The sequence below is a fragment of the Canis aureus genome, chromosome 30 (assembly GCF_053574225.1).
Source record: "Canis aureus isolate CA01 chromosome 30, VMU_Caureus_v.1.0, whole genome shotgun sequence".
NCBI lineage: Eukaryota > Metazoa > Chordata > Mammalia > Carnivora > Canidae > Canis > Canis aureus.
In genome coordinates, this window is record NC_135640.1 from 35571829 (window position 1) to 35587365 (window position 15537).

The 15537-nt window shown below is 48.2% G+C and overlaps 1 protein-coding gene across 6 annotated transcripts in view; it reads right to left on the bottom strand.

Annotated features, from left to right (window-relative positions):
- Positions 1-1021: 1021 nt before the first annotated feature.
- CLDN14 (claudin 14) overlaps positions 1022-15537 on the bottom strand; it is a 58717-nt gene continuing 44201 nt past the window's right edge. For 3 of the 6 annotated variants that reach the window (XM_077879157.1, XM_077879158.1, XM_077879159.1), the window contains 2 exons: positions 12054-12132; positions 1022-2098 (listed from right to left, as the gene is read on the bottom strand). In XM_077879157.1, coding sequence (XP_077735283.1) covers positions 1339-2052 — 714 coding nt within the window. In that variant the 5' untranslated portion in view covers positions 2053-2098; positions 12054-12132 and the 3' untranslated portion in view covers positions 1022-1338. The other 3 variants (XM_077879160.1, XM_077879156.1, XM_077879161.1) reach the window with 3 other exon arrangements.

The following is a 15537-nucleotide window of genomic DNA, read 5'->3' on the forward strand; positions in this document are numbered from 1 at the left end:
GATCCCAGGACCCCGGGATCACACCCTGAGCCGAAGGCAGGGCAACTGCTGGGCCACTCAGGCATCCCTGCTTTGTCTTTTTATTTATTTATTTATTTATTTATTTATTTATTTATTTATTTTAATTTTTTAATTAGAGTTCAATTTGCCAACATATAGCATAACACCCAGTGCTCATCCCGCCAGGTGCCCCCCTCAGTGCCCATCACCCAGTCACCCCCACTCCCCACCCACCTCCCTTTCCACCACCCCTTGTTCGTTTCCCAGAGTTAGGTGTCTCTCATGTTTTGTCTCCCTCACTGATATTTTCACTCATTTTCTCTCCTTTCCCTTTATTCCCTTTCACTATTTTTTATATTCCCCAAATGAATGAGACCATATAATGTTTGTCCTTCTCGGACTGACTTACTTCACTCAGCATAATACCCTCCAGGTCCCTCCACGTCGAAGCAGATGGTGGGTATTTGTCTTTTCTAATGGCTGAGGAATATTCCATTGTATACATAGACCACATTTTTATCCATTCATCTTTCGATGGACACCGAGGCTCCTTCCACAGTGCGGCTATTGTGGACATTGCTGCTATAAATATTGGGATAGTTGAGAACTTGCCTAACTTGGGAAGGGAAACAGGCATTCAGAACCAGGAGATAGAGAGATTCCCCTCCCCCCTGCTTTGTCTTTTTAATGCTGACTTTTGCTTCCTTACTAGTGAGGGGCTACCACTAGAACACATTACCTTTACTGTGTGATTTACGGCCCCCGTCTTTTCCCCACAAAGCCCTGTGCTTCCTGCCCTGCCTCTGCACTTAAGCTGGAGTTGACAGTTTTTGGTGGGTGTTGCTCAAGCAGCTTTTCGATGAGTATCAGCCCAACCCTCCTCTGATTTTCCCATCATGTGTGGGTCGGGGCCCCTCGCCGAGTGTCCCCATCGCTTTGCCGCGTGAAGCTGTGACGGTGTGCGGTGGTTACAAGACCTTAGCAGACAGGACAGATCGGAAACAGAAACGGATACTGTCTATTTCGTGCACGACCACATCCAAAAGGTTTATTCCTATACCGCAGACAAACCCCACAGACCAAACTCCCGAGTTGCTTTGCATTCAGTTGTTATTAAATCACCCACATAAATACATAAAATAAATAAAAAACCCAGAAAGGATTGTTGTAAGTCTTTGGTATATAGAGCTCCTCTCCTCCCATTCCCCCCTCCTTCCCTGTGTTCTAAGCCCACTCCCCTCACGATCATATTATTCCTCTGGACACGAGAGTGGCCGGGACCGTGCATGGGTGCCACCCCAGGGTCCGTGGGCTCGGGGAGGGGCAGGCCCTGGGCACTCACACATAGTCGTTCAGTCTGTACCCGCTGAGCGAGGCCGAGGTGGCTGAGGGGGCCCGGTTGTCCTTGAAGGCAGCGGGGGGGCGGTAGGCGGGAGCGGTGGTGGCCGTGGTGGCCCTGGGCGGCACCTGGTGGGGCCCGGAGGGCACCTCGTCCAGGCAGGACAGGCAAAGCAGCGTGCCACCGATGAGCGACAGGGACGAGGAGATGAAGCCGAGGTAGAGGGCCTGCCCGAGCTCGAACTTCATGCCGCTGGGCAGCAGCGGGTTGTAGAAGTTCTGCACCACGTCGTTGGTGGTCCAGGAGACGGCCACCATGCACAGCAGGCCGGCCAGGAGGAAGAGCGCGCCGCCCAGCACGGCGCACACGGTCTTGGCCGGGGTGCCCTTGGCGCAGCGCGTGCACTTCATGCCCACGACGGCACAGGCGCAGGCGGCGGCCGACAGCAGGCACGAGATGACCATGAGCGCACGGGCCGCCTGCAGGTCCCGGGGCAGCGCCAGCAGCGAGCGGTAGATCTGGCACTGGTAGATGCCCGTGCTGTGCCACACGCACTCCATCCACAGCCCTTTCAGGTAGGACACGGCCGTCAGGATGTTGGTGCCCACGTGCGCCGTGCGGCGCCAGTGCGGCAGGATGGTGGTGATCAGCGTGCCCACCAGGCCCAGGAAGCTGAGCAGGAAGCCCAGCAGCTGCACGGCCGTGCTGGCCATGGTCCGGGTGCCCGCTGCCCGGCTCGCTCAGGCGCCCGCCGGAGTCCTAATGAAGCCGGGGGGTGGGGGGGAGGAAGGAAAGGAGTTAAAGATTATCTCGCTGCATTTATTTCTGCCACCGAAACTGAGTTTTCCATAGGCAGTTGGTATGACAATTAACATATTTTTCAAAAACAGTTGCTGAGACTTCACTGGGTGAAGGAATGAGCGGCCGGGTTACGACATTTTCCCTGGAAGGCCAGAAGGGGAAGGGACGGGGGCAGGAACCCCGGCGGGGACCCCAGCGAAGGGCAGTCCACACCCCCCACTTGCCATCTGTCAGCCCTTAGCAAGCGCGTGTGGCAAGTTCTACCTTATGTCTACCCTGAAACACTTCTGCTGCATCTGAATCTCCTCTCCTACCGTGTGGCCAGTAATCACTTCGGTTGTTAAACCGGCCACAAACATATGGTCTCATTCATTTGGGGAATATAAATAATAGTGAAAGGGAATAGAGGGGAAGGGAGAAGAAATGGGTAGGAAATATCAGAAAGGGAGACAGAACATGAAGACTCCTAACTCTGGGAAACGAACTAGGGGTGGTGGAAGGGGAGGAGGGCGGGGGATGGGGGTGACTGGGTGACGGGCACTGAGGGGGGCACTTGGCGGGGTGAGCACTGGGTGTTATTCTGTATGTTGGCAAATTGAACACCAATAAAAAATAAATTTATTATTAAAAAAAAAATAAACCGGCCAACGGACTGACAAGAGTCAAGTGGTGTGTTACCTACGACTTAGAAATTAGCCTGCGGTGGCCCTTCAGGGTGGTGACTTCCCTGTGCTCTCCGGGTGGGAGAGATTTAGCATCCGTAGGCGGGGCTGATGCTTCCTTCCAGAATCCTGAGCTGGATGTGAATTTAGAGATTGCCTACTGATGCCAGGGGCCAGGGATGACCAAGGTCACCAGCTCCTTAGGTGCTCAGCCCAGCACCACGAATCACCCACCACCCCCTCCAGGCAAGCCGCCTCCCCTTTCACCTCTCTGCAGGGTGGCGGGCTTGTTGCAAACCAAGCATGGCCACCTGCCTTTCAGAGAGACAGGAATGCGGAGCCATTTCAGAGGTTTAAAAAATTCTAACCATGGCAAAATCTAGAACACTTCTTGGGGGCAGGGACCCAGCACCTGTGTAGTGCCAGACAAATAGGGGACACTCGGGAAATATTAGAAGGAAGGATGGAGAGAAGCAGGGAAAATGATGCAGGGAGGAGTGGAAGGGAGGAAGGAAGGCGGGAGGGCCAGCAGAAATACCCCAGTGGCCACCACCGGCTCCTCTCTCTTGCCTGGGGCAGGGTACCAAGCCGTGTTGCCACCCCTACCTGCTGGGTGACTCGGGGGGTCTCTCTGGGCTCAGCTTCTTTCTCTAACACGAGGGAGCTAGACCCCAGAGCCCCAAAGTATCTCCTGGTCCTGAGGGGAGAAAAGGGACGCTTCCCTGATAACAAGTCACTTCAGCATCCCGAACCAAGGAAGACCTCAGTAGGCAAAACCCATTTCTTCCTTCATCTCAGTGAAGTGTGGGAGGCTGCCAGGAGAGAACGGTGGGCTGGCAGGACACCTCCCAGGCCCTGCTGACGCTCACTATGACCGTCTTTAACCCCGGGTCCCTTGGGGAGAAATCCCCTACTCAACTACCATCATCTTGCTGGATTTAAAACTGTATATGGGGCTTAGATGTCTGAGCGTCGTAGCAGGAGATTCTTAGTTCTATGCTGGTTAACAAACAAGCAAAGCTCGGTGACAGCATAACGGTGTGGTGCCAAACAGGACATGCAGTCCCCTGGCAGTGAGTTTTCTCGGGCCTTTTAAAGGATCATTTGTTCAGGACACAGTGTTTTTCACCCACACTTGACGCTGACCGGCCCCCTGCACCTCATCAGGATGCTGGTCCCCTTTAGGCTCTGCAGGAAGGCTTTTCCTTCCACTCAGCAAGTGCTCACTTTGTGCAAGTGCTGGGTCGGGGTCGGGGACCCTGACAGTGCCTGTTGCCCAGAGCAGCCTCGGCTGCCCTGCAGTCACTGCCAGGGAGGAGAGGGGGCCCACACAGGGGTTGCTCTGATGTGTGGGCCGGGGCAGCTTCAGGAACCCCCACCTGATGCGCTGAGCACCCTAGCAGAGCTGACACCAAAGCTCCAATTTCTGGGTGTAAGCGATGCAGGGTGCTGCGTGTGCCTTGACTTAATGCTGCCCGGTGTGTTCCCCATGCAGCAGCTGTTCATCCTGTTTTCACACAGGGAAACTCTGTGTGGGGCATGAAGTTCTATGCCTAGCCTGGCTGGTCCTTTCTGTGGTTAATTCCTCTTACAAACACTAGCTTCTTCAAATAAATAGGAACAACACTGGTGTAAAGAGCGAGAGGTGGTATCATCAAGGCCCTTCTGGAGAGTTGACTCTTCTCCCCAAAGACGTCCCAAAACATTGGTCTCAATCCTTTTGCAGTGGTTCAGGCAACCGGAGTGACCAACTGAGCCGGTTTGCTGAAGACTGAGAGGTGCCCAGGGCAGGGGACTTTCAGCCTGAAATCAGGACAGTACCAGGCAAACCTGGACAGTTGGTTCCTCCAGGTAGCCCAGAGGCTGTGAACTTTTCCAAATGGCCTTTACAATCCTTCTAGGCCTGCCCGGTGGCTGTCCCCAGGCTGATGTCCATGCAGGCTGTCCCAGGTCCAAGGCTTCTCAAAGCTCTTGCTTGTCAAGGTCAATCATTTTAAGTACACTGATCCTCAAGAATGTGGCATAAAAGCTAAGCCTGCTTGACCCCATTAGTCTAGGGAAGTGGACCTGAAGTTTATTAGAGGTCTAAATATTTATGGAAAGCCATGACTGCTAATTTTAGAAACCATTAGGTTTCTATTTTTAAACTTGTACCAGGAGGACTTGCTAATTTAAGAAGTGAGTGTTAATGAACCCCCAACTCCCAGCCACCAGCTCCCCACCCCTTCCCTGTAGTTACCAGCAGCTGCTACTGGCATTAAGTCATAATTCAGCTTCCCTGCAACCACTTTTCACTTTGGGGCCATTCGATGGAAAAACAACTTCAAATGAATGCATCTCCTTGGAAACCACATAAAACTCATCCCTGATACTCCGGAAGGATCTTGCCCAAGCATGCCTCCCAAGAGGGGCTGCGCATGCAGGACTCAATGAGCCAGCTGTGTTGAAGAGCTGCAACTGGCTTCACCTATGGGCTACTCTTTTCCTGCAGACGTGTGTGTGCCTGTGGAAACATTTGCTAGAGAGACATGAGTCCAAGACAAATATGGTCCTAAGAATCAAGTTCCAAAAAGACCTTGACAGGCGGCTGGGTGGGTGGGGCTGAGCATAACAAGATAACGCATTCCAGGAATAAAGGTTGCGTCTTGCATTTGGGTTCACAAAGTCTCCAAAGCCCACTCCGAGGTGGGCAATATGCAACCTAGTGTGTGAGTGAGCAGGATTTAGGGTGGCATTTCCCAGCCGATGTTTCTGCCACGCTGTGTTTGCAGGAGGTCTTGCGTGAGGACATAATTGTCAGGTGGGTGTGGGAGGCATCGAGAGTGCAGGCCCTCTCACCGCTCATAACAGGCAGGTATGCATTGCGAACCTCCCAGAAAAGTATGGGTAGCATTTCCTAAACTTCCTTGACTAGAGACATCCTCTTTTGACTTTTCCAGGGAACGACTTGAAGTCAGATCACTCTGGCAAGCAGACTGAGAGGATATAAGTCCCTTGAAAGTTTAATGGGGCAAAGGTGAGTTTGAGTTGCTAAACCAAACAAAGCAAAACAACAAAATTTGATTTTGGGGAGGCTGAGTGAGCACAGATTGGAAGGCCAGCAGGATGTAGGGTTTGCCCCCAGCAGAGTCTCAGAAAGCCCCAGGGCTGTAACAGCATGAAAATCCATAAGGGCAGCTGTGAAAAATGCCAGGGCACTTGTCAGCCCTTCCAACTGGATCTGGTTTTATGAGCACCAGATCTGAGAGGTGAGGGGTTTTTTTTCCATATAAACTTTTATGTTGTTCCTTCCTCTGTTGTCTGTGAGATATATACGTACATATACATATATATATACATATATATATATAAAATTTATGAAAGAAAGAATTTTTTCTTTTATGAAAGAAAGAATTAAAAAAAAAAAGCAGGAACTCTCAGCATATGGTAGAGTCTCTCCATTGTGTTCAGCCTCCCAGCCTGCCTGGACTCCAGCTGTGTCCACTTCGGAGTTTTGTCTCCCAGTTAGATGTCATTTCAACAGCAATGGCCAGTGGGGACAACCTGGCAGGGACAGGGGACAGAGGCATTGTTCGCCTAGCCCCTCTTCCTGCTTTTTTACTGTCCATGGTCCCTGAGACATCTAGTTCATTCTTCATTTTGTCCAGTCTTCTTAAGACCTTTTTCCTGCTTGGTGGAGTGTGAGCTCAGGTCTCGCTGGCCATCCAGACTTCCTGGAGGGCTGCAGGTGTGAGGCCAGTAGGACATTTGAGTCACATGATGTTCCCATCCCTCAGAAGTCTCACCTTTGGCTACCTGTAGCTGTCCCCCACCTCACTCCTCGAATACTCAATCCCATTATGAGTAGCTCACCTATGGGAACACATGGCTTTCTGACTCTTCCCCACCTGCACTGCTAAAGGGCATGTGGGACCTGGCATGGGAGTGGTGCAGGTCATTTATGAGGAAGGAGGGCAGGAGCCAGACGTGTGGGGAATTTTTTTTTTTTTTTTTTTTTTTTACCTCGAATCCCCTGGATGCTCCTGTCTGGGTGAAAAGTAGGAAGGTTTAGCCACTCAGCCTCTCTCCAGCCTTGAACTGCCCTGCAGCAGATTCAGATTTTAGATTTAAAGCCATTTGGGAACGGACCATCTCACACATGTCTGCCTCAACAGCTCTTGACCGGGTGGTGGATCCATAGCAGAGACAGCAAAAAACCTGGTTTCCTAGAGCTTATCAAGGAAAAGGAAGAGCTGCCTTTTAAAAGAAGATGGTCCTTGGACTTTGAAAGAATGCAGAGTTGTCTCAACTTTGATGTTCAGCAATTTTAGAAAACGTCTAGTTCAAAAAAGCTGTCTGTCCTTCTTGTCACTCCAACCAGACTGGCTCTTCATTGTTGCTGAGATATTTCACAAATGCTGCAACTTGGAAACTAAGAATAAACTCAAGGGAGATTTGGATTCACCTTAATGAGATTAATTAGCAAAACTAACATGAGAAAATAAATGACTTTTACGGTATATCCAAAAGAAATAACTCCAACCAGTATTTCCTAAGTACATGTTGGATACTGTGTTTCTTGTTAATGTACAAAGCAAAATGGATTTTTTTTTTGCTAGCAGCTTAGGTATCCTCTGGAAGTGCGATTATAGTGCATCTTCTTACACAAATATATAAGGATTATGAGAAAGTGATAGAGTAATATCTTGGAAAAACCATTTTATATTCATTCAGGATGGGCCCATACTGTGGATTTTTTGGCTCTAAAAATGAAGTTTCCTTAATTACCATTCCAAACTTTCTGTAACTTTCCTTGGGTTATTTTTCAGACTGGCAGGCATCTGTATTTTAAATTTATGAGGACTTCTCTGCCATCTACACATGTTGCAGAAGAACTGCAGTCTTTCTGTGACAGCCAGAGACGGAATAATTGTATGACTAAGTTATTACTACCATGGTGGTTAGGACTTGCTCGTGTTATTTAGGGATATTCATGTGAAATATCTTGCCCACATCATATAGACATGACAATTTATAGATTAAATTTTTCCCCTGTCTTTTGGATGACCAAAGAAAAATCTACTTTTCATAATAAGGACTGGTTTGGGGAAAAGCCTGTGTTAATACAAATGAAAACCATGGCTATGTGGTTGGATGCTTGTAGAGACCATTTTCAACTCAGCGAGATTGAGCAATCTATTGATTTAGTGAAAAACGCAAGTTTAAATAACCACAGCCGTAAAAATTCTAAGCCATTTTTCAGGAGGCATTATCTCTCTAATTTCAGCTCACCAAATTTCATTTAGAATCCATTAAAAATACAGCAGATAAATATTTCTAAATGAAACTATTGAATTTCATGTACTAAAACATACTGGTGCCTTTGCATAGCTGTTTTTCCTGACAAGATAGTTGTATAGATTTCTTATGTTGTTGTTTTTCATTTTTCAAGGTATAGGAGAATAAAAACCTATTACACAAGAAAAATATTTAAAAAAAATATGGGGCGCCTGGGTGGCTCAGTTGGTTAAGTGTCTGATTCTTGGTTTAAGCTCAGGTCATGATCTCATGGATCATGGGATTGAGCCCAAGTTGGGCTCTGTGCTCAGCAGGGAGTCTGCTTGAGATTCTCTCCCTCCTCCCCTCCCTCAACTAGTGCACACACACATGCTCTCTCTCTCCCTCAAATAAATAAATCTTTTTTAAAAAGAGTAAAAAGACATGGGTATTGTCTAAACTGTTAAATTAAATGATTCATAGTTAAAATGTTCCAAGGGAAAACTTTATGTAAGGGGTGTTATGGGTTGAATTATGTCCATCCAAGAAGATAATGTTGAAATCCTAATACCTAATGCCTCAGAATGTGACTTTATTTGGAAATAAGGTTGTTGCAGATGACCCATGGGGTGTGAGAGCTATATGCAGCCCCATTTATTGAGAAGATGAAGACAGTAGGAGGTGGGCAGTTTTGGAGGGCGAAGGGCAGAAAAGAGGAGTTTTGTCTTGAATGTGTTGAATTTGAGATGCCTATGACTGCCCAGGTAGGGACATCCGTGGTTAGATTTGGGACACAACAGCATAGATCTGGGATTAAGAGCCGTGAGATTGGATGAAAGCCTAGACCTTCGTCTTCCCAATGACTCCAGGAGCCCTCCAACATCAGAGATTGGGTGATGAGGACAAGGTAGCAGTACAGGACACAGGAGTGGCCACAAAGAAGGAGGCAACCCAGAGTGGTGAGTGCGAAAAGAGATCCACATTGGAGAGAGTAATCCATTATACCAGGTCATCAGACAAATGAAGTAATCTGAGTACTGAGAAATGACTGTTAGATTTAGCAACGTGAAGGAAACTGCAGACCCTGGTAAGCACAGTGTTAGTGGAGTGATTTTATGGGTTCAAGAGAGAATCAGGATGGGATACATGAGCCTAGAACATTCTTTCAAGGACTTGGACAATCAAGTGCCCTCCCAGTGCCCCCCAGAGTTTTGTTCTTACCACCCCAGTCCTCTTTCGGGGACCCCAGCCTGTCCTGGGCACTCAGCCCACCTCATGTATTGATCTTGGCCAAGAAGTTACCCCAGGAGGCATTTACATTTTCCTGGATGGCCCCTGGAAACAAATCTCCTCCTGTCCTTGGTCCCAAAGAATAACATTCACGTTGGTAAGGGTATGACTGGCTCAGCCCTCGGAGGGAGACCAGTGATACTTTCAGGTATGTGCTTTTAAAACATTTAAGAAGTTTAGAATTCGTTGGGTCAGGCATGAAATTTCAGATTGCAGAAGTCCTCATAAAGGCAAAACCCTCACTGATGAAATAGTGCATGGCATTTCTAGCTTAGTCTTCAAACATAGACAAAGGGCCATGTTGTGCATTTTTCTCTGAAGAGTACAGGCCACCATTGGTTACTTTTGCCCATCCTCAGGACTTCTGCAGAAGAAGCCAGTGTAAAATGAAAATGGGGGCCCCTTGTTCAAAAATCACTAAGAATTTGAAGATGAATGAAATATAAGCTAGTACAGTACATTAAACAAGCATGGGGCTCTCCTGAGGGTGGGGTCCTATGGGACCTGGCAGGTTGAAGCCTGCCCTGCTGGTTATGGATGGAGTGAGGAACTGGACGTTGGGATTTTTTTCTCTCTTACACCCATGAGTACACCTTGTTGAGATGTTGAAAGGAACAGGAGACACTTTTGCAGTGTTCTGCAGGATAAAAAATATGGTTTCTTATGTTTATTTTTTCCTCATTTAAGTGCAGCCCAGATGCCTCTGTAAATATCTGCCAAGGAGGAGCCTTTCAAAAACAAAGCTATTGCTGGTCTCCTATGCCCAAGAACGGCCTCCAATGGAAACAGACCTGTCGTACTAAATCTGTTTTCACTTTCCTCTTGTTCCAGGGAGGCTGTAGGTGTGCATGGCATTGGGTGTGCACATCCAAGTCTAGGGAACAGCTGCCTCTGGGTGGCTTGCTGCTTCTGGGAGGCTCTGCTCCAAGCCCCTACCCTCTGGTAGGGTCCCCAGCCCCTAGCAAGAAGTGGTGAGGTGCCTGAGTCCCAGATACTCCTTGTCCCTTCCAGAATCCTCCACACGGGAGGCCCTCTGAGAGCAAGCCCTGGGCACCCTCCCAGCACATGGCCCCCAGTGGAAAATCCCCGGTGCGTTATTGCTATTGGCAGCCCAGGGAAAAGCCTGTGGCCCTGGCGGCCACTGGTCCCGCAAACAGTGCGAGGAATATGAAGATCAGCTGCAGGGAGGAATGTTTGAGTTTAAAAGTGCCAAGAATCACTCCTGAACTGGCAAGATTGACTGTCTGAATTTTAAAAAAAGACATCGGAAGAAGCATTGAAAACAGGCTTTTAGACTTCTTGTTCTGTGTAATGGAAGATACTCTCTGATATAAGTGGAGAATAACTTTTTAAAAACAAAAACTGAAGTTCAATTGCATTGATTTTTACTTAAAAAAAACTGGAAAACAAATACTTACAGTAACATTTTCATGGTACCAAAGAAAGAATCTGTGTTTCTTCCTTTTTTAAACAGATTTCTTTGTAGATGCTTAAAAAGCATTGGTCCCATTATAGATGTGGGTAAGTAAAACACAGTAACCATAAGAAATTTTTGCCAAGGAGATGGTGCCAGATAAGAATGGAGGCCGACTTCAAGTCTCACTAATTTGAGCTAACAGCTCAGCCTTAAATGACTCACCTGGCTATCTACATCATAACAGCTGCTTCCCAGAACTGTCTAGAAGATGCTGAGATAATATATATGTAAAAACCTATAAGCGCTGTAAGGACACCCAACAAATGCAAAATCTGTGCTGCTGAAGATTTATCATCATTACAGATAAATCCATTCCCGACTCCATCGAAGCCAGCCCGGGCACCCAAGACCTGGCGCTGTCGCTGGAGAACGCAGCAATGGGGGCTCTTCTCTGGTTTCCCAAGACTTCAAAACTAAACCGAGCGATTAAGAGATTTTTGACCTTGAAAACTGCAGGAATTAAATCTCTTGGTGGGAATGTGCAGCCAAAAGCCAGTGTCCTGAGTGACTCCAGGGTCTGGGGACCCTCTCAGGGCTCTAATCCCGGATCCCTTTCTACTCTGCCTGTGGCCCTCCCAGCAGGCCTCAGGAGGACCGCCCATCTTGGGAAGACCATGGCAGCTGTTGGGGATGTGGGGTTCAAGGTAGTTGAAGGATTAACTCACGGATCAGATTGCATGGAAATTCCCCGTTTTACCCTTATTAGGAGAGATCTATAACTTTCCTGCCCCTTCTCCCATGCCTGTGTGTGTGTGTGTGTGTGTGTGTGTGTGTTGGTGGAGAGGAGTACAGGTTATGGGGAGGAAAAAGCTCCCATGCCTGGAAACTCTGGATGCTCCATTTGCCTCTCTTTGCAGGAGAAATAAGCCAGTCACAATGCAAAGGGTTAGTGACAGTGAGCTCAAGCTGATGCCACCTCGAAACACTCAACAGATTTAGCCCTTGCTCCCGGACCGGGGCCAGCCAGTGATGAAAGAGTTCTGCCCAAACACTCAGAAATGGGGTCTTGTCCTTCCTGGCTCATTAGGAACCCAGCTGTCCTCACCCTTGCCTGCTGGGGTCCCCCAGGGACCTCCAACCCTGCGTCAGCTGCATTTCTGCAGAGGGATATGGACTGTGCCACCTGGAGAACCCTTGCCTGCTCATGCCTCTGGTCAGTGGTGCCTCATGGCCCCAAGACAAATGACTGTCAATCCTAAACCCTCCCATAGCCTCACCCCAGACTCACATGCAGGGGCCCTGAGTCCCATCCGCTTCATCAGGTCACTCATCAGTGGGGCTGCTCCGGACTCTGGCTGGGGGCCAGCCTGTGTGAAACAAGGATTCCTTAGGGATGCCGCCGCCCTCCTGTCTTCCCTCTTGCACCAACCGGAAGCTTCAAAGCCAGATTCTCTCAAACACTTTTGAGAGAAAAGTGTTACCTTGCTCTTTGAGAAGGGCCTGCGTGGGCACATGTGTCATCGGTTGAATGGTTAACTGCCCCGTGCGTGATATGAGGCAGCTGGGCCAAGGCAGACTTTCAGGACCAACCAGAAATGTCCTTTCCGCACTTTGGAAAAATGCCCAATACATCTGAACATAGTCATCTCGTCCCTATAACACCCTCTGGTGACTCTCCAGGGCTGCCCAGCCCAGCACCATCCCCTGTCAGCCCAGCCCACCCGCCCACACTCCCTGCACCAGGCCCATTGGCTGTGCACTCCTCTGTGTCCTTACTCATGGCTTCCCAATGAATGGCCTGATTCCTGCCAAGGATCCCCTCCTTTGGCCCTGACCACCCATCCTCCCCTGGGCTGGTCACCTGGCAGTTGTCCCCATACTGTGTGGGACTTTTATCATATTGAGCAACTCAAGAGTTTCTCAACTTGCAGGCTGGTGTGCCCTGGACACAAGCCATTGGATTTTGAACCAACATGCAACTGCGTTTTATTTTGTCGGCTACAATTGCAGACTTGGGCAGTTAGGCGGTATATGTTGGTAGAGTATGGAATGGGGTGGGTCTTGGAGCACTGTGTGGAAGGATGGCTGGTTTGGTACGAGTTGGAGATAACGGACAAGGTGAAATGTGAAGCCAGTGCCAAAAGAAGAAGCTGGCTTTCTTGGGATGTACAAAAAGTTTGGGAAGTAAGACTGGACATAGTTCTGAAGGTAGGATAGCTCCTGAGGGTGGCGGAAGGAACAGGGCTGTGCTGGAAACGCCCCCAGCCCGTCCAGGTGTGCAGCCAGCCATTGTGGGATACAGAATTGTTGAGAACTGTGGTTTAACTTGACCCACATGCCTAACTCTTTCTCATTGATTCCATCACTACACTCCAAGGGTGGGGACTTGGGCTTCTGTGTTCTCTTCACAGCAGTCCTCCATCTGCACGGCTTTGGTTGATACTTAAAGACAGTGAAGGAACTCAACAGTGGGCAAACGGCCCTGAGCATGGACCAGAACCTGGCTCCTGTGTCCCTGGCAATGGGAGCCTGATGGCAGATGGGGTGTCTTGTGGAACCGCTTCGAGGTTGGAGTAGTTCAGAAGTGTCTGTTAGATATTACTGATGGAGGATTGACCTGCAAACTAAATCCACGTAGCTTTTTATTTTTTTTTAATCTCTTCTCCAGAAGTAACTGTTATAAACAAAATCCTCTTTGGTTCAGAGCCATCACAGGTCCAGAGCCTCTTCTCTTCAGTAACTATCATCTATAGTAAAATGCACCTGCACGATCTGTAGTTTTAAGCTGGAAATGTTGGGGGATGATCTGTAATACTTTTGTTTTGGGGGGTGATTTGGCTGCAAGTAATACACTTAGTTTACAACTGCTTTTGATTTCTTGGCACTGACTGTGTATTTTTGGGAAATCCTGCAGAAACAGACAAAATGAGAACCCAAATTTGTTTAAAAAGATTATGATTTTTTAAATAAATGCTACATCTAACTGTGAGCAAAGTAGACATAATATTATGTTTTGTAGAACTTTCATTAAACCTTCATTAATCTTGATTTTTCTCTGGAACAATTCATTCCTGTTCTGGGCTGAAGTGTGACAGCTCCCAGGCCCATGGCCCTGGTGAGTGGCTCCTGATGGACAAATGAGCCTTTCCTGGGACAGAGGGCAAAGACGCAGGTTTATCAATTATTGATTAATTGATTGATTGATTGAACTCCAGCATATGTGAGCAACAGGTGCTTGGTGAGCAGGACGGATACTGCTCCTGCCCCCTCAGAGTGTGGGGTCTCAGGCACACAGAGTAAGTTGTATTAGGGACAACTGGCAGGCAGGGAGGCCAGCTTGGGAGCTCCAGCCCTCCTTTCCCACCCGGGACCCTCATCCTTGTTGCTCCTACCTGCCATCAAAGTCCACCCTTGGATCCTTTTTTAAACTCTCAGGTGCAAATGACTCGTAACAGCTTAACATTTTACCCCACCCAGGAGGTATTTTTAAGTCTATAGGATAAAGATTTAATAGTGAAATCTCAAACACCGATCAGGGGACATAGGAGCATTGGGAAGAAGGTCTACCCCTAAAATCATTCTACTGAGCTAGGGTGACTTCTGTCTTTGTGGATATGATAGAAGCCAGTAGATGCTTCAGATTAGATGGATGGGCAGATACATTAATGGACGGATGGTTGGATGGATGGTTGGATAGACGGATGGACAGAAGATGGATAGATGAATAGATCACCTTTATTCTGCTCTCAACTGGTGTTTGAAGTCTGATTCATTTTTTGATTTCTCATAGAGCTGGTCTAGGGTCTGACACACATTAGGGAGTGGGTAAAAAGTTTGTTGAATGAACAAATTAATGAAAAGGAGGTTATACATATGCAATAAACCTGTGGTTTGGGTTACTGTTTTGGGCTCCTTTTGATTTGAGTAACACACAAGCAGGCAACTTGAGTCTGCAGTTAGCAGACTCTTAGCTCTCTTCTTGGGGTAAAGGCCATTACAGAACTTGACCTTGCTCAATTTATAGACAGCATATCCCTTGGAAGCCACTAGACTCCCATGGAAATTCTTGTTCCAGATTACATGTTAAGTTGGCACAGGTCCAACTGTGGTGGATGCCTCGTATTAGTAGTAGCAATAATAAAATGATCCTCAATACTAACATAGCACTAATTGTATGCTCGTTGTGGTTTTAAGCACATTACATATATTTACTAAATGAACCCATAAAATAGCCCGTTACTATAGGCACTACCATTAACACCATTTTATGGATGAGGAAATGGAGGTTCCAAGAGGATAAATGACCTGCCCAAGGTCATCCAGCTCTAAGTGGCAGACTTGAACCCAGGCAGATTGGCCTCAGCATCTGGGCTTATATCACTATATAAACCAGATCCCCAAAATCAGTTGGCAGCTGCCAGGCTCCTGTCATCGAAGGAGAGTTTTTGCTGCTTCTTCAGAAGGAGGGCTCTTACAGGCACCAGGTTGCTAAGGTGCTGGCTCGGGGTCCTTTTGGTGTCCTGGCATTGACAATAGTGTTATCTGTGGAGGGACCAGCTTGGTGGGGAAGGCTCCTTCCCTGTCAGCTATTGACTCAGGCAGGAAGAGAAGACCAACTGCAACAAAGAAACAACCAGCCTCACAGCCATTCCACCCTGCAACAGGGCTGAGGGGGCAGGGACAGGTGTGCATCTATGTATCCATCATAGAAACAGGAAGTCTGGCCTCTTTACTGAGGATGACTGGGGGCTTGCTGGCCTTTCACTGGGAGG